This window comes from Carcharodon carcharias, chromosome 6 (genome assembly GCF_017639515.1).
Source record: "Carcharodon carcharias isolate sCarCar2 chromosome 6, sCarCar2.pri, whole genome shotgun sequence".
NCBI lineage: Eukaryota > Metazoa > Chordata > Chondrichthyes > Lamniformes > Lamnidae > Carcharodon > Carcharodon carcharias.
In genome coordinates this window covers 160,534,681-160,559,058 of record NC_054472.1, presented here as the reverse complement: position 1 = coordinate 160,559,058, position 24,378 = coordinate 160,534,681, and the positions used below count along the sequence as shown (strand labels likewise).

The window sequence follows — 24,378 nt, the reverse complement described above, 5'->3', positions numbered from 1 at the left end:
AATGTGCATGCAAAATTCAGACCATATAGAATTGTATAAAATGTACAGCACAAAAATAGGCATTCAAATTCAATTGGTCCATGCCAATCAGGATATTCCACACAAATCTCCATCAACAGTGAAAGTAGAATGAAACAGCAGGCACCTGTCAGTTTTCATGGTATTCGTTTAAATCTTTAAGAAGGTTACTTTAATATTGAATCCATGATCATAAATCATATATAGATTTTGAGGAAATTATGTTTCAGCCACATGCTACATGAAGCCAATGCCTCAATTATATATAAACTAAAATTAAAATCTTGTTGTCATGACTGACATCTCCATGACAACATGATATCAAATCCTTTATTTTTGTCATTAATTATGTCATAAAAGCTTATTTAAATTTCTAACCTAACAGTTGGTCATGCCACATTGCTAAGCAACCAGTTGTCATTCCATAGCTGGTCATACAATCACAAGTTAAAGAGGCACAGGCCCAAATTTTGTAAGAAGGTAGTTATTAAGCTGCTGCTTGAGAAATATTATTAATCAATTGATTCAGTTTTGAGCCATCAGAATTTTTTGAATTTCCCTCAATGCTCCTTCCCAATCATAACACTCAGCCCCTTAAATTATGCCCTCTGTTGCTTCTCCCGTTCCCCCCAATCTGTTCAGCCTTCCCCCCCTTTTAAGGACCCGCAGACCCCTGCTCACTGGCTGCCCCACCAGATTTCTTGACTTCCAGAAACGGGGAGCAGCTACTCAGTGCTCTGCACAGGCACCTCACCGGCTACATTTAAATAAGGCTCAACAAGCAAAGTAGATCAGGCCTGTTACAGACAATATCAACAGGTTGTTGTGATCCACGAGCGCCTAACTGAAGTGTATAAAATTATTGAGGCGTTTATATACAGTAGATTGGAAAGCCTTATTCCTCTTGGTTGGGGGCTCCATAACCAGGGGTCAAAGATTTAGGGTAAGAGGCCGGAGGAGAATTGAGGGAAAATCCTTACACCAGACTTACTTAAAAAAAACTCAAGTAAAATAAAAATCAGGTTCTACCCATCCGCGGCTGCAGGACCCCATCCCTTCCCCAGCCCATTCCAAAATACTGGAGCAGGCTCCATCTACAGGCTGCAATTAGGTGATGTTTCTGGTCCACCTCACCACCCCTATACTTTAAAATAGTTAAATGCTTAACAAGAGCAACACCTTCAAACCTCACCCACTGTACAGGAACTACTGAGGCATTCAACAAGAATAATTCCAGATTGCTTGAGTACATCATAGTCATGTGGAGTATTTACTCCTATTTGCACCAACCCCCACCACCCAAGTATTAATTCACTAACACTCCACCCACAGGCCTGTGGTCAGGCAGCCAGCATATACAAACACAACTTATCCGCTCTGGATATTCGTTCAACCAACACAAGGTGTGCCTTTTCAAGTTTCACAAAGGGAATTTGTTTAGAGGGGACTTGAGGGGAAATTCTTTCACCAGAATATGATGAGGATCTGGAATTCACTGCCTGGTAGGATGTTGAGGTATAAACACACATAGCGTTTAAATAATACCTGGATATGCGCTTGAAGCACCATAACCTACAAAGCTACGGGACCAAGAGCTGGAAATTGGGATGAGGCATGATGGAAACCGACTGGTTCAGACACAATGGGTTGAATGGCTTCCTTACAGGTAGTATATTTTGATGATTTCATGATCACTCTACCGCATGCCAAAGATGCCTTTAACTTATACTATGCCTGGCCATTTCCTACCTTTAATAATTGGCACTGAGCAGGCACCTCTTTAGGATTGATCTTAATGTCATTAACAACCCTAAAGATGTCATACAGCTCCAATTTTAATGGGAGAATGAAGCTTCCATCTGTTTTTAGTCTGGAACATTGGCTAATTAAATCAAGGCATTCTTGAAAAATTGCAGTGTAGTTCATTGTTGAAAACATGCATTTAAGGGGAAGCTAGGTAAACATATGCAGTTCTGATCACAGGATTAGGTGAATATCACTGTGAGCAGGCTCATGTGGAGCATAAACATAGGCATAGGCCAGGTGGGCTGCATGCTCCTGTGCTGCAATCTATGCAATTTGATGTGAAATTCACTCATATATCAACACATCAACAAATGAACATGATTTTATGAAAGGGAAATCCTGTTTGACAAACTTGCTTGAGTTTTTTGAGGATGTAACTGATAGGGTAGATAAAGGAGAACCAGTAGATGTAGTATACTTGGATTTCCAAAAGTCATTTGATACAGTGCTATTCAAAAGGTTAATACAGAAGATATTCATGGAGATGGTGATACAGTGATAATTTCACTGGACTAGCAATCCAAAGGCCTGAGCTAATGCAAATCCTGCCATGGCAGCGGGTGGAATTTAAATGTAATTAATAAATCTGGATTTGAAAGCTAGTCTCAGTAATGGTAACCATGAAACTATCATTGATTGTTGTAAAAACCCATCTGGTTCACTAATGTCTTTTAGGGAAGGGAAATCTGCAAACCTTAGCTAGCCTGGCCTACATGTGACTCCAGACCCACAGCAATGTGACTGACCCTTAACTACCTTCTGAAATGGACTAGCAAGCTGCTCAGTTCAAGGACAACTCGGGTCAACAAACACTGGCCTTGTCAGCAATGCCCGTGTCCCGTGAAAGAATTCAAAAAAAGATACGGAACAGAATTTTACAGCCTCCTCACTGCGGCGGATGGAGGGGCATAAAATGCAGTGAACAATTCAAAGTCCATTGACTTCGGCAGGACCAGAAAAATCTGCTAGCGGGAGGGACCATAAAATTCCGCCCAAGGGCTCATAGAGTTGAGGGTGATATATTAGTATGCCTAGAGGATTCGTAATTGGACAAGAGCAGAGAGTAGAGATATATTGAGCATTTTTAAGTTGGCAGGCTATGAATCGTGGAGTGCCACAATGATTAGTGCTGGGGCCTAAACTATTTACGATCTATGTTAATAACTTATACAAAGAGGCAGAGTTATGTACCTAAGTTTGCTGATAGTTCAAAGATGGGTGGGAATGCAAACTATGAGGAGGACACAAAGAAGCTGCAAAGAAATATGGATACCTTAAGAACAAAGCGAGGTGGCCGTTGGAATATAACATGGGGAAGTGAAAGGTTATTCACTTTGGACTAAGAATAGAAACGCAGAATATTTTTAAAAGGCATGAAACTATATCTGTTGATGTTCAGAGAGTCTTGGATGTACTCATATGAGGAACACAAGAAGTTAGCATGAAGGTACAGCAAGCAATTAGGAAAGAAAATGGCATTTTGGCCTTTATCAGAAGAGGATTTGGAGCACAAGGATGAAGAAGTTTTACTGCAATTGTATGCGGTTTTGGGAAGACCACACCTGGAATACTGTGTACAATTTTGGTCTCCATGTTTAAGGAATGATATACTTGCACTGGATGCAATACAAGGAACGTTGGCTAGATTGGTCCCTGGGATGAGTGGCTATCCTATGATGAGAGGCAGAGTAAATTTGTTCTTAATGTATCCATATTTCTTTGCAGCTTCTTTGCGTACTCCTCATAGTTTGCATTCCCACCCAGCTTTGAATTATCAGCAAACTTAGGTACATAACTCTGGCTCTTTGTATAAGTTATTAATATAGATCATAAATAGCTCAGGCCCCAGCATTAATCATTGTGGCACTCCACGATTCATAGCCTGCCAAGTTGAAAATGCTCAATATATCTCTACTCTCTGTTCTTGTCCATTAACCAATCCTCTAGACATACTAATATATCACCCTCAACTCTATGAGCCCTTGGGCGGAATTTTATGGTCCCGCCCACTGGCAGATTTTTCTGGAGTTTAGAAGAATAGAGGTAATCACATTGAAACATTCAAGATTATGACAGGTTAGATATTGAGATGCTGTTTCCACTGGCTGGAAAATCTAGAACATGGAGGTAATAGTTTCAGGATAAGCTACTGATCATTTAGGATTGAGATGGGGAAAAATGTCTTCGCTCAAGGGGTTGTGAATCTTTGGAATTCTCTACCCCAGAGGACTATGGATATGCTATCCTGGAATATATTTAAAGTTGAATAAGGCAGATCTTTGGTCTCTCAGGGAATCAAGGATTATGGGGAGCATACGGGAAGGTGAAGTTTAAGCCCAAGATCAGCCATGATCATATTGAATGGAGCAGCAGGCTCGACAGATCACATGGTCTGTTCCTGCTCCAAATTCTTATGTTCTCATAATTAAAATGTAAATTAGTGCTCACTTCTTTCTTTCACTTTTATCACAGCCACATAATGGAATACCATCATGCCTCACTAAAAGCAATTGTCTCTTCCCTGGCATTCACTATTTTGTCTGATATGTTTTTTTTATTAATCCATGGGATGTGGGCATGGCTGGCTGAGCCAGCACTTATTACCCATCCTTAATTGCCCTTGAGAAGGTAGTGGTGAGCTGCCTTCTTGAACTGCTGTGGTCCATGTAGTGTAGGTACACCCACAGCGTTGTTAGAGAGGGAGATCCAGAATTTTGATCCAGCGATCGTGAAGGAGCGACGAAAAATTTCCAAGTTAGAATGGTGAGTGGCTTGGAGGGGAACTTGCAGGTGGTGGTGTTACCATGTGTCTGTTGCCCTTGTCCTTCTAGATTGTAGCGGTTGTGGGTTTGGAAGGTGCTGTCTAAGGAGCCTTGGTGGGTTCCTGCAGTGCATCATGTAGATGGCACACACTGTTGCCACTGTGTGTTGGTGGTGGAGGGAGTGAATGTTTGTGGATGGGGTGCCAATCAATCACTGATCTATCACTGATCCTGTTGTCTCTGCTGTTCTTTAGGGAAGGAAAGGTGATCAGGGACTGCCTGGTGCAGAGGGAATCACTGGACCTCCGGTAAGTTCTAAACTTCTGAGAGCTTTTGCCTTGAATAAGTGAAACTTAATTGCTGGCATCTTTCATTTTAGAATGTGATACTGCTAATATGAGTCAGATTTTGGTTGGTTATTCATTTTTCAAAATGTTAAGTATTTTTGATTTATGACAAGATTTTATGACACAGAATTCATCCTTTACTGAAATCTGTGAAAGTGCTTACCTTAGTGTCAATCTTGGTTCAATGGTTGAATTCATGCCTCTGAATTAGAAAGTCATGGGTCTAAATGCGATGCTGGGAGGTGAGCATATAATCTGAACAGAAACTTCAATGCAATTCTGAGGGAGTGCTATATTCTTAGATGTGCCATATTTCAGATAAGACATTAAACTGAGGTTCATCAGGTGGATATAAAAGATCATGTGGTACCACTTGAAGAAAAATAGGGTGTCCTTGTCAACATTTATATAAGGTGCCTTTACTTTTATCTGAAAGAACAGACAAAGAACCAGTTTACATCTCATTCTAAAGGCGACATCTCCGACGAAACAGTATTCCCTCAGTGATGCACTGGAGTATAAACTGAGATTGTTCCAGGAAATTCCTTCAAGCTGTTCTGTTTCACTGGAAGCACGATAAAAACCCCATTTTACCCATGCAGTGTATTGATTACTGGATTGATCATTCAATAGCTATGAAGTAATAATCCTCATCGTGTGAGTTCAAATCCCACCATGGCAGTATGAAAATTTGAATTGAATTTTAAAAAAAAAACTGGAAACGGAGTTGCCACTGACTCAAGAAGGTAAACACACTGGAAATCCCTGCACGGCCAAATTCAGCACTTCTATCCTTCCAGGAGTTGGCCAATATTTGTCTGAGGCAGTGGAGGTGGAAGATGTTCAGCCGCATTTCTTAGTTTGCATAAGCTGTCCATGCCTCGCTTCTGTAAAGGAGGACACTGAGAACACAGTGCATCTCCCGCGCATCCGCCCTCACACCTTCTCCTCCCTCCCAGAAACATGATAGGGTCCCCCTTGTCCTCACTTATCACCCCACCAGCCTCCGCATTCAAAGGATCATCCTCCGCCATTTCCGCCAACTCCAGCATGATGCCACCACCAAGCACATCTTCCCTTCACCCCCCCTGTCGGCATTCCGTAGGGATCGTTCCCTCTGGGACACCCTGGTCCACTCCTCCATCACCCCCTACTCCTCAACCTCCACCTATGGCACCTCCCCATGCCCACGCAAAAGATGTAACAGCTGCCCCTTCACTTCCTCTCTCCTCACCGTCCAAGGGTCCAAACACTCCTTTCAAGTGAAGCAGCATTTCACTTGTATTTCCCCCAACTTAGCCTACAGTATTGGTTGGTCCCAATGCGGGTCTCCTCTACATTGGAGAGACCAAACGTAAACTTGGTGACCGCTTTGCAGAACACCTGCGGTCTGTCCGCAAGAATGACCCAAACCTCCCTGTCGCTTGCCATTTTAACACTCCACCCTGCTCTCTTGCCCACATGTCTGTCCTTGGCCTGCTGCGTTGTTCCAGTGAAGCCCAACGCAAACTGGAGGAACAACACCTCATCTCCCGACTAGGCACTTTACAGCCTTCCGGACTGAATATTGAATTCAACAACTTTAGGTCTTGAACTCCCTCCTCCATCCCCACCCCCTTTCTGTTTCTTCCCCCTTCCCTTTTTTTTGCCTTTCCAATAATTTATATAGATTTTTCTTTTCCCACCTATTTCCATTATTTATAAATCTTTTATGCACCCCCACCCCTACTAGAGCTATACCTTGAGTGCCCTACCATCTATTCTTAATTAGCACATTCGTTTAGATAATATCACCAACTTCAACACCTATGTGTTCTTTTGTTCTTTTGTCTGTGACATCTTTTGATGATCTGCTCCTATCCTAACACCCCCCCCACCCCCATCCCCCTCTCCCCACCCCCCTTAAACCAGCTTATATTTCCCTCTCCTTGTAAAGAAAGATCAGTTCTGTTGAAGGGTCATGAAGACTCAAAACGAAAACTCTTTTCTTCTCCGCCGATGCTGCCGGACCTGCTGAGTTTTTCCAGGTAGTTCTGTTTCTGTTTTTTCACTGAGAACACAAGCCCAGTATACATGGAGCTTTGTATTTTTGGTTAGTTTGCTGTTGGCCCACACTCAACTTCTCAATTTTAATATGACATCCCTGGCCTTGTCAATCCTGGTCCTGATTTTGGCATCAGGGGGCAGGTGGCTGGTAGTTGTTTATCCAAGGTATGTGAAGCTGGCAACAGCCTGTAGAGTGAGATTGTCGACGTTGATGGAAGGCGGAGTCTCTATGTCCTGGCCCTTAACTTTGGTCTTCCTGACCCTGATTGTCAGTCCAAACTCCTCGCAGGTCTGGGAGAACCGATCCACAAGCTTTTGCAAGTGAACTTCAATATGGGATGCCAGCGCAGCATCATCATCATCAGCAAACAGCAATCCATGGATTAGGACCTTGTGCATTTGAGTCTTGAGGCGCAGTCTTGTCAAGTTGAACAGTTTGCCATCAGTTGTGGCATGCAAGTAGACCACCCTCCTCTGAGTCACCAAAAGTGTACAATAGCAACATGCGTTGCTGAAAAAAGCGACTATTTTTTGTTCAAGATTTTCTTGCACTCATCACGACAATTCACAAGAAAATACTAATATCAGGGGAAGCAGCAGATTTATACTGTATGAGGAGAGAGTGCTGATAGGTTGGATCATAGCAGCATGGAAAAAGATATTCCAAAGAGAGTTGGCGCTAGGATGCTGCCTGCTTTACCCGCTGTTGATCAGGATAAACTGTCACTTAGACAGGCACAGGTTGATCAGGGACAGTCAGCAGGGTTTTGTTAAGGGAAGATCTTATCTTACTAACTTAATAGAATTTTTTGAGGAAGTAACAAGGAGGATTACCATAGAAACCATTGAAAAGTTACAGCACAGAAGGAGGCCATTCGGCCCATCTTGTCCATGCCAGCCCGAGGAAACCCAGGTGCCCTTTCTAATCCCACCTTCCTGCACCAGGCCCTTAGCCCTGCAGCTTACAGAATTTAAGGTGCAGATCCAGGTACCTTTTAAAAGAGGTTAGAGTTCCTGCCTCTACCACCAACTTGGGCTGTGAATTCCAGACACCCTCTACCTTCTGTGCAAAAAACTTCTTCCTCATGTCCCTCCTACACCTTCTGCCACTTATCTTGAATCTAGGTCCCCTGGTTCTAGAATTCTCTACTAAGGGAAACAACTTTATCCTGTCCACTCTATCTATTCCCCTCTTAATTTTGTACACCTCAATCAAGTCCCTCTCAGCCAATTGTTGTGGAGTATCTAAAGACCCTCGACACAGAGTCAGCTGTAAGTCAATCAAGCAGCAGTTATTTGATGACAATAGTGCAGTGGATGTTGCCTATGAGTATTTTAGTAAGGCATTTGATAGGGTCCCGCATGGCAGATGATCAGAAAAGTGAGATCTAATGGGATACAGGGGAAGGTGGCATGTTTGGATCCAAAATTGGCTCAGCGACAGGAGACAAAGGGTAATGGTTGATGGATGTTTTTGCAAATGGAAAACGGTTTCCAGTGGCATTCCACAAGGCTCAGTGTGGGGGCCCTTGCTGTTTGTTGTATATATTAATGATTTGGACATAAATGAGGGAGGTATGATTGGGAAGTTTTCAGATGACTCAAAAATTGGCCGTGTAGTTGATAGTGAAGAGGATAGCTTTAGTCTCCAGAATGATATCAATGGTTTGGTTGAGCAGGCAGAAAAATGGCAAATGGAATTCAATTCAGAAAAGTGTGCAGAATGCATTTGGGGAGGGCAAACAAAGCAAGGGAATATTCAATGAATGGGAGGATATTGAGAGCGTTGAGCTAGTCAGGGACCTTGGAGTACATGTCCACAAGTCCCGGAAGGTGGCTGGACAGATAGATAAGATGGTAAAGAAAGCATATGGAATGCCTTCCTTTGTTGGACGAGATACTGAATACAAAAGCAGGGGCATAATGAGAACAGAGTGCTGATTGGTTGGAGCATAATGGCATGGAGAAAAATATTCCAAAGAGAGTTGGCGCTAGGATGCTGCCTGCTTTACCCGCTATTGATCAGGATAAATGTCACTTAGACAGGCAAGGTTTGATCGGGGACAGGCAGCAGGGTTTTGTTAGGGGAAGATCTTGTCATACTAACTTAATAGAATTTTTTGAGGAAGTAACCAGGTGGCTTGATGAGGGTAGTGCAATGGATGTTGCCTACCTGTATTTTAGTAATTGTATAAAATGCTGGTTAGGTCAGCTGGAATTTTGTGTACAGTTCTGGTCACTACATAATAGGAAGGACATAATTGCTCTGGAGATAGTACAGAGAAGATTTACAAGGATGCTGCCAGGGCATGAAAATTGCAGCTGTGAGGAAAGATTGGGTGTTTTCCTTAGAACAGAGAAGGCTGAGAGGTGACCTAATTGAGTGCACAAAATTATGGGGGGGCCTAGAAAGGATAAAGACTTGTTTCCCCTAGCTGAGGGATCAATTACCAGGGGGCATAGATTTAAGGTGATTGGTAGAAGGATTAGAGGGAACATGAGGGAAAACTTTTTCATGCAGAGGTGGGCATCTGGAATTCACTGCCTAAATCAGTGGTTGAGGCTGAAATGCTCAACTTATTTAAAAGTTACTTGGAGCTGCACCTGAAGCACTGTAACCTGCAAAATTACCAGGTGCTGTAAAGTGGGATTAAAACGAGCAGCTAGTTTCTTTTTCATCTTTTTCTGGTCAGCACAAACATGATGGGCTGAATGGTTTCTTTCGGCACCATAACTTTCCTATGGTTCTGTGATTCTTGAAAGCATCTGATATTGTTCCATTGCAACTGACGGAACTCTGCATGTTGTTGCAGAAAGAGATGATGCCCAGGAGTTCAGGTGGGCAGCCTATTTTCTGTAGCAGTTTAAAGAGTCTGCTTACAAGATCGAAGGCCTTGATGTGGTCAAAGAGGGCAATGTAGAAAAGTCTACACTGGTCACAGCACTTCTCCTGTAACTGCTGAAGTGAGAAAATCATGTCAACTGTCAATCTGCCAGCTCTGAAGCTGCACATAGATTCAGAGTAGATGCGTGAAACCAGAGTCTGTAACATGAGCACAGTCTTTCCCCAAGCTATTTAACAAGGAGATGTTTCGATAATTGGTGCAGTCACTGAAATCCCCTTTGTTTTTGTACAAAGTGACAATAATTGCATCACGCATGTCATGAACCACAAATCTTTGCTTCCAGCAGACAGACAAATGTTCATGGAGATGCTGCAGCATTTTCCACTTTTGATGACATCAAATAAAATTCCATCATTTCCTGAAGCCTTACCACTCACAAGACAGCATTGCAATTCTCAACCCAGCCATTGTGGAACCAACCCAAGATATTCAAAAACTGCAATTGTATCTTGGGAATGAGAGAGTACAACATAACAAACATGCCTGAGATCTTGCTGAACATTGAGCCTCAGCAACAAAACTGTTTCTAATTTGACCTCAATTGGCACCAAATTAGCAATCTCATTCTACATTGTCACGGGATGGATAGTGTGAAAATGAGAAGCTGTCACACTTCTGGCATAGGGGTGCATCTCTGAGGTTACATATGAACATACAAAATAGGATCAGGAGTAGGCCATTTGGCCACTCTAGCCTGCTTCGCCATTCAGTAAGATCATGGTTGATCTGTTTGAGAGAAAAAAATTCTCCTCATATCTGTCCTACAAGGATGACGCCTAACTTTAATACAGTGCCCCTAGTTCTGGACTCACCCACAAGAGGAAACACGTCCACTTCCACGTCCACATTGTCAAGATCATTCAGGATCTTATACATTTCGATCAAGTCACTTCTCACTCTTTTAAACTCCAGTGGAAACAAGCCCAGTCTGTCCAACCTATCCTCATAAGACAACCCGGTCATTCCGGGTGTTGATCTAGTAAACCTCCTCTGAACCACCTCCTTTACATCCTTTCTTAATTAAGGAGACCAGAACTACACACAGTATTTGAGATGTGGTCTCACCAATACCCTGTACAACTGAAGCATAACATCCTTACTTTTATGTTCAATTCCTCTCACAATAAAGGATAGTATTCCATTGGTCTTCTTGATTACCTGCTATACCTGTATACTAACTTTTTATATTTCATGCACAAGAGCACCTGGATCCCTTTGCTCCTTGGAATTCTGCAGTCAATATCCATTTAAGTAATATTCTGCTTTTTTATTCTCCTGCCAAAATGAACAACTTCACATTTTTCCACATTATACCCATCTGCCAGATTTTTGCTCATTCACTTAACTTATCTATATTTGTCTCTAAACTCATTATGTCCTCTTCACAACAAAGTTTCCTACCTATCTTTGTGTCGTCTGCAAATTCAGCTACCATGCCTTCACTCCCCTTATCTAAGTCATTGATGTAAACTGTAAAAAGCTGAGGCCCCAGCACAGACCTCTGCGGGACTTCATTAGTCATATCATGTCAATCAAACAAAGACCCATTTATGCATACTCGCTGTTTTTCTGCCAGCCAGCTCAATCCTCTCTCCAGGTTAATATGTTACCCGCTACACCATGAGCTTTTATTTTCTGCAATAAGCTTTGATGTGGCACCTTATCGAATGCTTTCTGGAAACCCAAGTACAGTGTGCCACAGGCTCCCCTTTATCTGCAACGCATTCTATTCCTTCAAAGAACTCTAATAAATTGGTTAAACGTGGCTACCTTTTCACAATGCCTTGCTGACTCTTCCTGATTATCTTGTGTTTTCCTAAGTGCCCAGATATAACATCTTTAATGATTGATTCTAACACCTTCCCAACGACAGACGTCAAGTTAACTGGCCTATAATTTCCTGTTTTCTGCCTCCCTCCTTTCTTGAATAAAGAGGTTTTATTTGCTACTTCCAGTCTGATGGAGCCTTTCTAGAATCTAGGGAATTTCGGAAAATTAACACCAACACATCTACTACCTCATTAGCCACCTTTTTTAAGACCCTAGGATAATGTCCATCTGGACCCAGATTGGGACAGAGGTGTTATTAGGGCAAAATATGGGGCCTTGACTCTGCATTGATTTGGGCCTGAGAATGCTTGACCCTCGTACTTGAATATGAAATGAGAAGTGTTGCATTCCCAAGCACCAACATTCATTAGACAAAACCCATGAGCACAAGAATAAATTTTTAAAAATCATTCACAAACATTGGCATCCTGCTGTTATGAATTATAAAAAAAGAATAAATGTGAGTAAATTGTCTCTATCCCACTCCCATCTATCCACTGAATTGGAAACTGGAACTACCTTGTGAAAGATATTTTTAAATTTAACAAGGAATATTGGAGAAATGTGTGAAAGTTACCAATATACAGATTGGTGCTTTTATTTCAAAAGGAAATGCCACCATCTTGTGGTCAATAGATGTAATGTAAACGTGTGCTACAGAATTAATCTCTGCAAGGTTGGTAATAGCTTTCAGCAGTGATGGAAATGTGATATCGGATCAGCCAGCCATCATACATTCTGTTTCCTTTCTGCTTGTGGTTATGAAGTTACTCTCTGGAACATGACAAGTAAAAACATTTAATGCTTTCTTTTCAAATTTTTGAAAGGTATGGGTTTCAAGGACTAAAGTGGGTAAACGGACATGAGGTATAGATCAGCCATGATCTAATTGAATAGCAGATCAGACTCAAGGAGTTAAATAGGTTGTTTCCATTCCTAATGCCCTAAAATTCTCCCTCGGTGACTTTATTAGAGATGCCGGCAGGCTTAAAATGAAGTGGTTAACAATCTGTTAAAACAGCAGAGAAAGTAATTTCAGCTGATCATGTCAAGTGTTTATATGTCTCGTGACATAATTTCACTGTCAAAAATCACAAAGCTAAGTACAGATGTGAAACTTCATTTGGATCATCTAATTCATCAATTCATAGGTGATTACAGTTGACTCCATCCCAGCATGTAACTGCTACTCGAATAACACCATTGCCTCCATTCATTCACCAGGGAAATCTTTCCAAGTTTCTGTCAGTGTGAAGAAATGTTTTCTGATATTAGTTATGGACTCACTTCTGTTTTCACCTTTGTTGTACAGTCATGGTTTAACTGGAAATTGTGCTCCAGATTTACCTTATCTCTTCCCCAAAGTATCATGTACCTCTGTAGGATCCTTTTTCTTTGACCCCCTTTCAAAGGGGAAGATTCAACTCTTCAAGCCCATGCTCACAACTCAGTTGCTGAATGCTAGGGATCAACCATATAGCCTTGATCAACAAAAATACCAGGGCTTCATCAAATTATATCTTTGAAAGCACGTCAAGCTCTTTCACTATGTTATGTGAGTAGATTTAAAGACAATCAAACATTAAAAACGTGAAGATAAAAACAAAAAACTGCGGATGCTGGAAATACAAAACAAAAACAGAATTACCTGGAAAAACTCAGCAGGTCTGGCAGCATCGGCAGAGAAGAAAAGAGTTGACGTTTCAAGTCCTCATGAGTTCTGTCGAAGGCTCATGAGGACTCGAAACATCAACTCATTAAAAACATGAATGCAGCCAGGACACCATAATGACAAGACAATTGGCCCTGAAGTCCTTCGATAATGGAGAGAGGAAAGCCAGTGTTCACAAGTTGATCAAAAATGCAGCAGTAAGATCATAATTGTTGCACGATCAGTATGTGTAAAGTCTGGGTACCTTAGTCTAAGATTTTCAGATACTGATTGATCTACTGTGTACTTCTAGCACTCTTTTTGGATTTTTGAATTAAACACACTGGAGTTGAACTTGAACCTCTTTGCATTCACTTTTTACCTATAAGATAAGTATAACAAGAGCCAATTTCAAAGATCAATATCCTACATCCAGATGAAAGTGTTCTGACCCAATTTTCTGTCAGATTATTTTTGAGGTGGTCCCCGTTGACTGCCTAAAACAGGTGTTAAGCCCCCTTAAATGTAAGTAAAGGACCTAACGTCTATTTAGATTCCCTCACAGAAATTGGTTTGGGATGAGAGGAGCAGAAACCAGGCTTGTTCCACCTGGGCAAAAGCAGAGTTACCTGGAAAAACTCAGCAGGTCTGGCAGCATCGGCAGAGAAGAAAAGAGTTGATGTTTCGAGTCCTCATGACCCTTCGACAGAACTTGAGCTCGAGTCCAGGAAAGAGCTGAAATATAAGTTGGTTTAAGGTGTGTGTGTGGGGGGCGGAGAGATAGAGAGACAGAGAGGTGGAGGGGGGGGGATGGTTGTAGGGACAAACAAGCAGTGTTAGAAGCAGATCATCAAAAGATGTCAACGACAATAGTACAATAGAACACATAGGTGTTAAAGTTAAAGTTGGTGATGTTATCTAAACAAATGTGCTAATTAAGAATGGATGGTAGGGCACTCAAGGTATAGCTCTAGTGGTGTTTTTTTGAAAATGGAAATAGGTGGGAAAAGGAAAATCTTTATAATTTATTGGAAAAAAAAAGGAAGGGGGAAACAGAAAGGGGGTGGGGATGGGGGAGGGAGCTCATGACCTAAAGTTGTTGAATTCAATATTCAGTCCGGAAGGCTGTAAAGTCCCTAGTCGGAAGATGAGGTGTTGTTCCTCCAGTTTGCGTTGGGCTTCACTGGAACAATGCAGCAAGCCAAGGACAGACATGTGGGCAAGAGAGCAGGGTGGAGTGTTAAAATGGCAAGCGACAGGGAGGTTTGGGTCATTCTTGCGGACAGACCGCAGGTGTTCTGCAAAGCGGTCGCCCAGTTTACGTTTGGTCTCTCCAATGTAGAGGAGACCACATTGGGAGCAACGAATGCAGTAGACTAAGTTGGGGGAAATGCAAGTGAAATGCTGCTTCACTTGAAAGGATTGTTTGGGTCCTTGGACGGTGAGGAGAGAGGAAGTGAAGGGGCAGGTGTTGCATCTTTTGCGTGGGCATGGGGCTGTGCCATAGGAGGGGGTTGAGGAGTAGGGGGTGATGGAGGAGTGGACCAGGGTGTCCCGGAGGGAGCGATCCCTACGGAATGCCGATAAGGGGGGTGAAGGGAAGATGTGTTTGGTGGTGGCATCATGCTGGAGTTGGCGGAAATGGCGGAGGATGATCCTTTGAATGCGGAGGCTGGTGGGGTGATAAGTGAGGACAAGGGGGACCCTATCATGTTTCTGGGAGGGAGGAGAAGGCGTGAGGGCGGATGCGCGGGAGATGGGCCGGACACGGTTGAGGGCCCTGTCAACGACCGTGGGTGGAAAACCTCGGTTAAGGAAGAAGGAGGACATGTCAGAGGAACTGTTTTTGAATGTAGCATCATCGGAACAGATGCGACGGAGGCGAAGGAACTGAGAGAATGGGATGGAGTCCTTACAGGAAGCGGGGTGTGAGGAGCTGTAGTCGAGCTAGCTGTGGGAGTCGGTGGGTTTGTAATGGATATTGGTGGACAGTCTGTCACCAAAGATTGAGACAGAGAGGTCAAGGAAAGGAAGGGAAGTGTCAGAGATGGACCACGTGAAAATGATGGAGGGGTGGAGATTGGAAGCAAAATTAATAAATTTTTCCAAGTCCTGAATTAAATTTATTAATTTTGCTTCCAATCTCCACCCCTCCATCATTTTCACGTGGTCCATCTCTGACACTTCCCTTCCTTGACCTCTCTGTCTCAATCTCTGGTGATAGACTGTCCACCAATATCCATTACAAACCCACCGACTCCCACAGCTATCTCGACTACAGCTCCTCACACCCCACTTCCTGTAAGGACTCCATCCCATTCTCTCAGTTCCTTCGCCTCCGTCGCATCTGTTCCGATGATGCTACATTCAAAAACAGTTCCTCTGACATGTCCTCCTTCTTCCTTAACCGAGCTTTTCCACCCACGGTCGTTGACAGGGCCCTCAACCGTGTCCGGCCCATCTCCCGCGCATCCGCCCTCATGCCTTCTCCTCCCTCCCAGAAACATGATAGGGTCCCCCTTGTCCTCACTTATCACCCCACCAGCCTCCGCATTCAAAGGATCATCCTCCGCCATTTCCGCCAACTCCAGCATGATGCCACCACCAAACACATCTTCCCTTCACCCCCCTTATCGGCATTCCGTAGGGATCGCTCCCTCCGGGACACCCTGGTCCACTCCTCCATCACCCCCTACTCCTCAACCCCCTCCTATGGCACAACCCCATGCCCACGCAAAAGATGCAACACCTGCCCCTTCACTTCCTCTCTCCTCACCGTCCAAGGACCCAAACACTCCTTTCAAGTGAAGCAGCATTTCACTTGCATTTCCCCCAACTTAGTCTACTGCATTCGTTGCTCCCAATGTGGTCTCCTCTACATTGGAGAGACCAAACGTAAACTGGGCGACCGCTTTGCAGAACACCTGCGGTCTGTCCGCAAGAATGACCCAAACCTCCCTGTCGCTTGCCATTTTAACACTCCACCCTGCTCTCTTGCCCACATGTCTGTCCTTGGCTTGCTGCATTGTTCCAGTGAAGCCCAACGCAAACTGGAGGAACAACACCTCATCTTCCGACTAGGGACTTTACAGCCTTCCGGACTGAATATTGAATTCAACAACTTTAGGTCGTGAGCTCCCTCCCCCATCCCCACCCCCTTTCTGTTTCCCCCTTCCTTTTTTTTTCCAATAAATTATAAAGATTTTCCTTTTCCCACCTATTTCCATTATAAAAAAAACCCCACTAGAGCTATACCTTGAGTGCCCTACCATCCATTCTTAATTAGCACATTCGTTTAGATAATATCACCAACTTTAACTTTAACACCTATGTGTTCTATTGTACTATTGTCGTTGACATCTTTTGATGATCTGCTTCTAACACTGCTTGTTTGTCCCTACAACCACACCACCCCCCCCCTCCACCTCTCTGTCTCTCTATCTCTCCGCCCCCCACACACACACCTTAAACCAACTTATATTTCAGCTCTTTCCTGGACTCGAACTCAAGTTCTGTCGAAGGGTCATGAGGACTCGAAACGTCAACTCTTTTCTTCTCCGCCGATGCTGCTAGACCTGCTGAGTTTTTCCAGGTAATTCTGTTTTTGTTTTGGATTTCCAGCATCCGCAGTTTTTTTGTTTTTTGTTCCACCTGGGATTCTTCAGCCACAGGTGAAGCGTTTTTCTGTCAGCTTTAAAGCAGAGTGGCTGTTGCCACTCTACAGCACTCCCAATCGCTCTGCTCACTCCCCCATTGGCATGACCACTGCAGACGTCTCACTCAAATAACATTAATGATGCACAAGGTCCAATTTTGGGCTGGCTTTGTGCCTCCGCCATGCACACTGCCCACTTCAGCCACCCAGAAATGGGCATAAGGAAGTTTCCAACTCACTGACTCTGTGAAATAAATAATCCATTTTATTTTTGTCTATTCTCTCCAAAGCTTTTCACCTCCTACCCAAAAGCTATTGACTCTCTGCTGGGGTAAGCCTGCACAGGTCCAAGAGGCATGCACTCATGAGCCCACACAGTCAGAATTTGGAAAATATTCAAGGCTTAAAAGACATCACTTGAAAAGCCCAGTCACGCTCTTATGTAACATTCACACAGATGTACTTTCTTGTTCGGATCATTGGATAAGGGTTGATTGCTGTCCCCTCCACAAAATAAAGGCACTGAGGCCAATCATGCGGGAGAATTTTCTCCCCGTCATGTGGGCTGGGCGGGAGCGAGGGTGGGTAGGCACCGCGGCCAATTGCTGCCCGTGATCAGCTGCATGCTGCCATTTTACATGGGCAGGGCAATTAAGGCCCATCCAGCATAACATGCGCCCAGACGCGCTCAGCACTCCCTGTGGGGGAGGAGGGAGAGTCGTGCCTCAAGGAGATTACTTTGATTATGAAAACTTGGAGTAAAGAATTAAAAAAAAAAATTATTCAGACATGTCCCCTCATGGTGTCACATGAGCATGGACATGTCAATGAATTTTAATAATAATTTTTATTAAACTTATAAACGCTTCATGAAACCTCATCCTGCCCGTGGATGAGGTTCCATGAAAAATGCGAAGGCCGCCTGGGCTCTTTGCCTGCCCGCCAACCTTAAGGTTAGACGGGCAGCCCTGTTAATAAGTTCAATTGGTAGTTAAATGGCCTTAACAGGCCTTTGACAGTTTGGCAGTGCGCAGCCAACTCTGGTGCACACCCGCCGGACTGAAGGTCAGAACAACGCGCGGTGACGCCGGGACGCACACTCGATGCCACTGCACATCATTTTACGCATTGATGAGCGGAGCCCGTCTCCGCACACTGACCAGAAGATTCAGGCCATGATGTTCCTTCTGCCATACTAGGTGCAATCAACTGACAGCAAAGACAGGATTGAGCCAACAAATTTTCTAGAGTGTAGCTCAACCGCTTGGCAAATTACTTCACTGACCGTTGAAAGAACTTAAAATTAGTAATTCTCAGCCTTGTACTCTTTACCTCTTCTAGGGTGCTAAAGGAGATCCTGGTGTTGCTGGACAAACAGGACATCGTGGAGAACAGGTCAGAGAGTTTATGGATATTTTCCATCCAACTGAACACTACCATATTATTGGATAAAAAGTGAACATAAATTATCATTTGGGTCACCAAGCAATAATAGTGACCATTCTGATAATTTCCTTTTAAAGTTTTCTTGATTTTTTTTGCCAAATTGAATAGCAGTATCATTTTTTTGACAGCTGAATGGTTATTTTGCTACACCAGCACATCTAACAGTGCCTGCCATTCATTAGACTAGCCATTGCACTTTTAAGTCTTTAAACTGCTTGTACGGCAAGTTGCTGAAAGAGCGAGCTAATAATATTGCATCAAGGGAAACAAACATCTGGCACCTGAATGAACAGGACAAGCAACTGTGTATCTCCTTAATAAATCAGGTTGAAAGATTGTGAAATTAGCAGTGCAAGGACTGAGAAGGGAGTGTAAATTAGAGTGGATGAATTCAATGTCAGATCAAGTGCAGGAAGAGAAATAAAGTGAGGGAAAGAAAGATTAGATTAAGAGAGGTGGAAAATAAGACAGAAAGGAAAAATAAAGGAAAAAAATTTAAATTTTAAATTTTTTACAAGTCCAGCGACAATTAAAACCTGAAAGAATGAAGCTCTACATTTGTAAAAGTTAATTTTAGATGCTAGGTAAGTTGACAAGCAATAATTTAGCTACCACACAATTAAAAGGGTAGTTATGCTGGAATGGAGTAGTTTCTGTGGTAAGCTTTTTTTGTATCTGCGACTCAACTACAGTAACTTCATATCATTCAATACATTTCGCACAGTGATATGCAGTTTTTGCAAAGTTAATGACAGAGCGGCATAACTTGGGCAGTTTAACCATGTACCTGACCCTCACCTGAAATTGCTGTATCATTTACACATAAATAACACCGAGCACCATAAGCCACATTATTATTCTGGCAGCAAGTTATAACCCAACTTCATTCTTTAAAAAAAAAATTCCAATGAGTTGCTACACAAGGTTCATGGAGGATAGATTTTAACTTTGCATAATAGCTTAAAAGGGTGGAAATGTGAAACCAATCAGCAGCCTGTTTTTCATCTCTCCAATTTTTATTTTCAATGCCATCACTGTTTTTGCTAGCTAAGCCTGTGCATATTTGGAGGTATTTCAGCCTTAGCTTTGACAACTGGTGCTTTTACAGCATGGGCTTGGGTAAGTGTAGTATAGCTGTATGTATTATATTGGGCAAACAAAGAAGTACATGTGCAGACTTCTCAGTAACTTGGTGTGGAGAGTCTGAAAGGCAATGGAGCTTCACATGTGTTACACTCCTGGTTCTTCAATCAATGTTTGGCAGGCAGATCATATGTCATCTTGGACATCTTTTGGAGAAATGTGATCAATGGTTTAAAGGAAATATTTAATGTATATATATGCTGCACTTGTACCATAGAACCATAGAAGAGTTATGGCGCAGAAAAAGGCCATTGAGCCCATCATGTCTGCACTGGCAATGAAGATCTAGTACAGTCGGAAGATCCAATATACTTATTTGATCTGATCTGAATTTGTTGCCATGTAATTAATATTTTCTATTTGCCAGGGGTTGCCAGGTGAAATTGGCTTTCCAGGAAAACCAGGTCCAATTGGAAAACCGGTAGGAATATTGCCATTTTGCTGTTTTATGGACAAGTTTTGGGTAGGGGTGGCGGCGGGGGGGTGGGGCGGGTAGGGTTGAAATCTTGGTATACAATTTTACTAAGAAATGCATTTACTTGATTCATACAACTTAATTAATTTGCTTTTTTTAAGGGAGGTATTAACCATTATTTCTAGTACCATAAAAATAGAAGACAGAGCAATTTCATTCCAATGTCCTTACATATTCATCATTGATGTTGCACTGAACAGTTTTAACTCCAAATATTTTTTAAAATATGAAAGATAGAACGAGATTTTCTAAGCGTTAATGTAGTTCTGCAATATCTTGTGCCCAATCGGCACAGATGTTGGGATGAATTTTACATGCCCCGAAACGGGGAGGCGTGGCCGGGGGGGGGGGGGGTTTGGGGGGCATATAAAATGGGATGGGCGCCCATCCCACCACCTTGCCACCCACCCCCGAGCTCACCCTCATAACCTAGGGTGGGGCGAGTCGGCACCAAAATCGGTAGCCTGACCGCCATATTTAAATGAACAATTAAGGTCAGTTAGGCTTGATATCAAGCCAGTTGACCCTGATATGCCGACCAGTCATAAAACATTTGGTGTGGGCAGCAGAGTGGGAGCAGGAAGCCCAATTTTTAATCTTAAATGTTTAAAGGGTTGGAGGGAAAGGGGGGTCGTTCTTCAGGGGCTTCCATTTGCCAATTGTGGGGGGCTATAAGATCATAAGACATGGGAGCAGAAGTAGGTCATTCGGTCCATTGAGTCTGCTCTGCCATTAAATGAGATCATGGCTGATCTGATAACCTTAAACTCCACTTTCCTGCCTTTTCCCCATAACTCTTCATTCTGTTACTGATTAAAAATCTGTCTATCTTAGCCTTGAATATACATAATGACCCAGCCTCCACAGCCCTTTGTGGTAAAGAACTCCACAGATTAACCACCCTTTGAGAGAAGACATTCCTCCTCATCTCTATCTTAAATGGATGACCCTTTACTCTGAGACTATGCCCTCTGGTCCTAGACTCTCCCACAAGGAGAAACAACCCCTCAGCATCCACCCTGTCAAGTCCCCTAAGAATCTTATATGTTTAAATAAGGTTGCCTTTCATTCTTCTAAACTCCAATGGGTACAACCTACTTAACCGCTCCTCATAAGAATATTCTTCCATACCTGGGATCAACCTAAGTTGAACACGCCCCCTTCCTTCCTATCTGGTCCCTCCCTTAAACCCACCCCATCCCTTCCCCCTTCCCCACTGCCCACAAGGAACCAAGAGAAGCAGGCATGCAGAACTCCACCACAGAGGTACAGGAGAGGTACAAGCATAGCCTTCTTATAACCAGACCCACAATAGAGGAAGTAATTGGCTTGCTCAAAATATAGTTCCGCTGATAAAAGCAAAATACTGCAGATGCTGGAAGTCTGGAACAAAAACAGAAAGTGCTGGAAAGACTCAGCAGGTCAAACAGCATCTGGAGGGAAAAAACTGAATTAACGTTTTGAGTCCGTATGACTCTTCTTCAAAGCTGAGTTTTTCCAGCATTTTCTGTTTTTGTTATAGTTCCACTGCCTTGACCAGGAGCAGCGTTCAGCAGAGGCTAGCAAGGACCTCCTGCATAGTAATGACGTGCTGCATCCTGCATAATCTCACACTTCAAAGAGGGGTGGAGCTGGCAACAAAAGAAAGTAGAGAGTAGACAGCATGCTCAGAGGAAGAGGAGGGGGCCTGGTAGAGCATGAACATCCAGAGGGGCCACTGATGCCTGCTGCCATAGACCTGCATGCCAGAGAAGCCTGCAACTGAAGCAGGTTTCAGTTGAGTACAGTATGTTGAGCAATGCACCCATGCCATTTGGAGATCCATGGCTTCAAACAAGGAGATCTTTTCACTGCAGAGAGCCACCACACGTAATCTGGCATTGTCATCCAAGAATCTCATACCACTGACCAGCATTGACCTCACCATGGTCATGTGGAATGGAACAAAAACACCACCATGACATTACCAGGGACATTTAACACATGCCTCTGTGAAATAAAGATTTTCCACATGACACAAACATTGGAATATGCACCCAAGTGATTACCTTTGTATGACTAAGCCCATTTCCACATTCTCTTTTTCTTACTTCAATGTGGTGCTAGCCCTGCCCTACATCAAAGCATGTTCCAATGCACTGACAGTGCAATTGATCATGGTGGACCTATTCTGTATTCTTGAGCCCATGAAGGGCCCACCAAAGACTGCCTCACCTGCATTTGTGAAGGGATAACCTCGGTCACAAGTCAAGAGACAGCATTTGTGGCTCTTGTATGGTCGATGGCACAGGCCATGACTTGGGGGACACCTTGAGGAGTGGCAATGGCATCATCCTCTACCCTCTGAAGGTGCACCTGCATTTCCCTGCTAACTAAGTGGGAGCGAGCACGTGACTGAATTTGAATGTAGTGTTTATCCATCAGGACAACTGTTTGATAAATGTTTCCCAAGAGTGCCATCATACGGAGGCTATTGCTTTGTTCCTCCATCCACTCATTCACCTGCTCTTCTGAATCTCTATAAAGTTGGTGACTCTGTCATGCACTCAAATACCTGAGACATCATGGAAGCCATGGGAGTGATGGGCTTCCAACTTCAGTGAAAGGTGTATGCACAGCCTCTGGAAATTCTGACAGGTGCCCACACATGTCTTTTTTGCTGCTCCACAGATACCAAAGTAGTGTGTGATTCCCAAGGCTCAGCATTTGCGGTGAGTTGAGCATAGCTGGAAGTTTTCTTGAGGCTCCAATGGAGACTCTCCACAGCTGTCTCTGCCTCCAACACCTGCTCCTACTCACATGTAAAGGGCTTCTTACCTTGTGCCACATACCCTTTGTACCTATGAGGCATGACCCACTGTAGTGAGTGTATCTGTGCTATTGGTGGTGCACATGTGTCATGTAATGGTGCTTCCTCAGAATGGTGCTCCTCCTCTGAGGACTGCACTGCCTCCTCCCTTAACTATTTGTGTGCCTCTGGCAATGCCTCAGCAGGAAATGAAAGTCAAACATTAGTGCAGAATTTAGCAATCGAGGCATCAACCCCTAGCAAGTTGCAGATCACTATATTTAATACATTGGTGACTACCGTCCTCTATGACTGGAGGACAGTTAGATTTAGTCAGTGCCAAGTGACAGTGCGATATATGATGTTTTCACGCAGTCCCTGTGCCACCCCTATCTCTCCATTGGCAACAGTGTACCCTGCTGCCACTCTGCTGATTTCCAGTCCATCATCCTCCATTGCTTTCAGATGCCCAAAGACATAACTGCAACCTCCCCTCCAGAGATACTCTTCTGAGTGCCTGCAAATTGTAGACCTCAGAACATGTCTCTGCTGCAGACTTCTAAGTGGGTGAGAGAGCTGCCGGCTGAAAGTTGCATGGCACTCATCTTGCCTGACCAGAAGAGATCATTGAACTATTTCCTGCACTAGATCCATGTCCTCTGCATCACATTCCAGCAGCTCACCTCCTCTGCTACCTCCAGCCAAGCATGTTTAGTGAGGCTCCTGGGCTCCTCCTGCTATTGTCTATAAAAGCAGTGCCCTGACTGCTTCCAGCACCACCTCCTGGGACATGTCCGTGAAAGGGAGGTAGGACACCCCTTCTCCATCTCCCATCCTTTCTCTTCTTCTTTATACCTCTTACTGAGTAAACCACACCACACATTATGCCACTGTGAGTGCTGCCAGTGCCTCTTTAAACACTGATCCATCCCGCCAGCTAATTGGGTGATAATCCTGGAGGCGGGCTTTTAATTGTTTACCACCCTCAAAAAGCAGGCCAAAGGCCCAGGATTTGTGGGGTGGGTGCTGAGGTGCGGTGTTGGAGGTTGGTGGTTCCCCAATCCCAACACTGCACCAGAGACTAGGTGTACAAGATTCTGCCCTATGTGACAAAATTTCTTCATTCGATTTATAAGAATTATCCCAAGCTAGTAATCTTTTCTAATTTATATATTTTCAGGGCGCCCCTGGGACAGATGGGAAAAATGGCTTCCCTGGACCTCCAGGAGTTAAGGCAAGTATTTTTTTCTCCCCTGTCTGTCTAATGCTGTTATCCTTTGGGCACTTAGTGAGAAAAATATGGTTTTGCATTATGAATGTGCTAAATGAGGTGTAAGAACAATCTATACAATTCCACTCTCTTTACCCCTTTCTCTGCTGGCTGACTCACTAACCAGTTCAGCCAGCTTTCTAGGTGTTGATGTGTTGTTAACCTCATTATTTTCCACAGATTCTTTTGCTCAGTCATATTTTATGTACACCCCTTGAGGAATCTTCCCAATTGT

At 43.5% G+C, this 24,378-nt stretch overlaps 1 protein-coding gene across 1 annotated transcript in view; it reads left to right on the top strand.

Moving 5' to 3' along the window:
- The window catches only part of col22a1 (collagen, type XXII, alpha 1), a 196,699-nt gene that overhangs the window by 78,216 nt on the left and 94,105 nt on the right, over positions 1-24,378 (top strand). The window contains exons 11-14 of the mRNA XM_041190170.1: positions 4,841-4,894; positions 18,363-18,416; positions 19,978-20,031; positions 24,054-24,107. Coding sequence (XP_041046104.1) covers positions 4,841-4,894; positions 18,363-18,416; positions 19,978-20,031; positions 24,054-24,107 — 216 coding nt within the window. The remainder of the gene's footprint in view (positions 1-4,840; positions 4,895-18,362; positions 18,417-19,977; positions 20,032-24,053; positions 24,108-24,378) is intronic.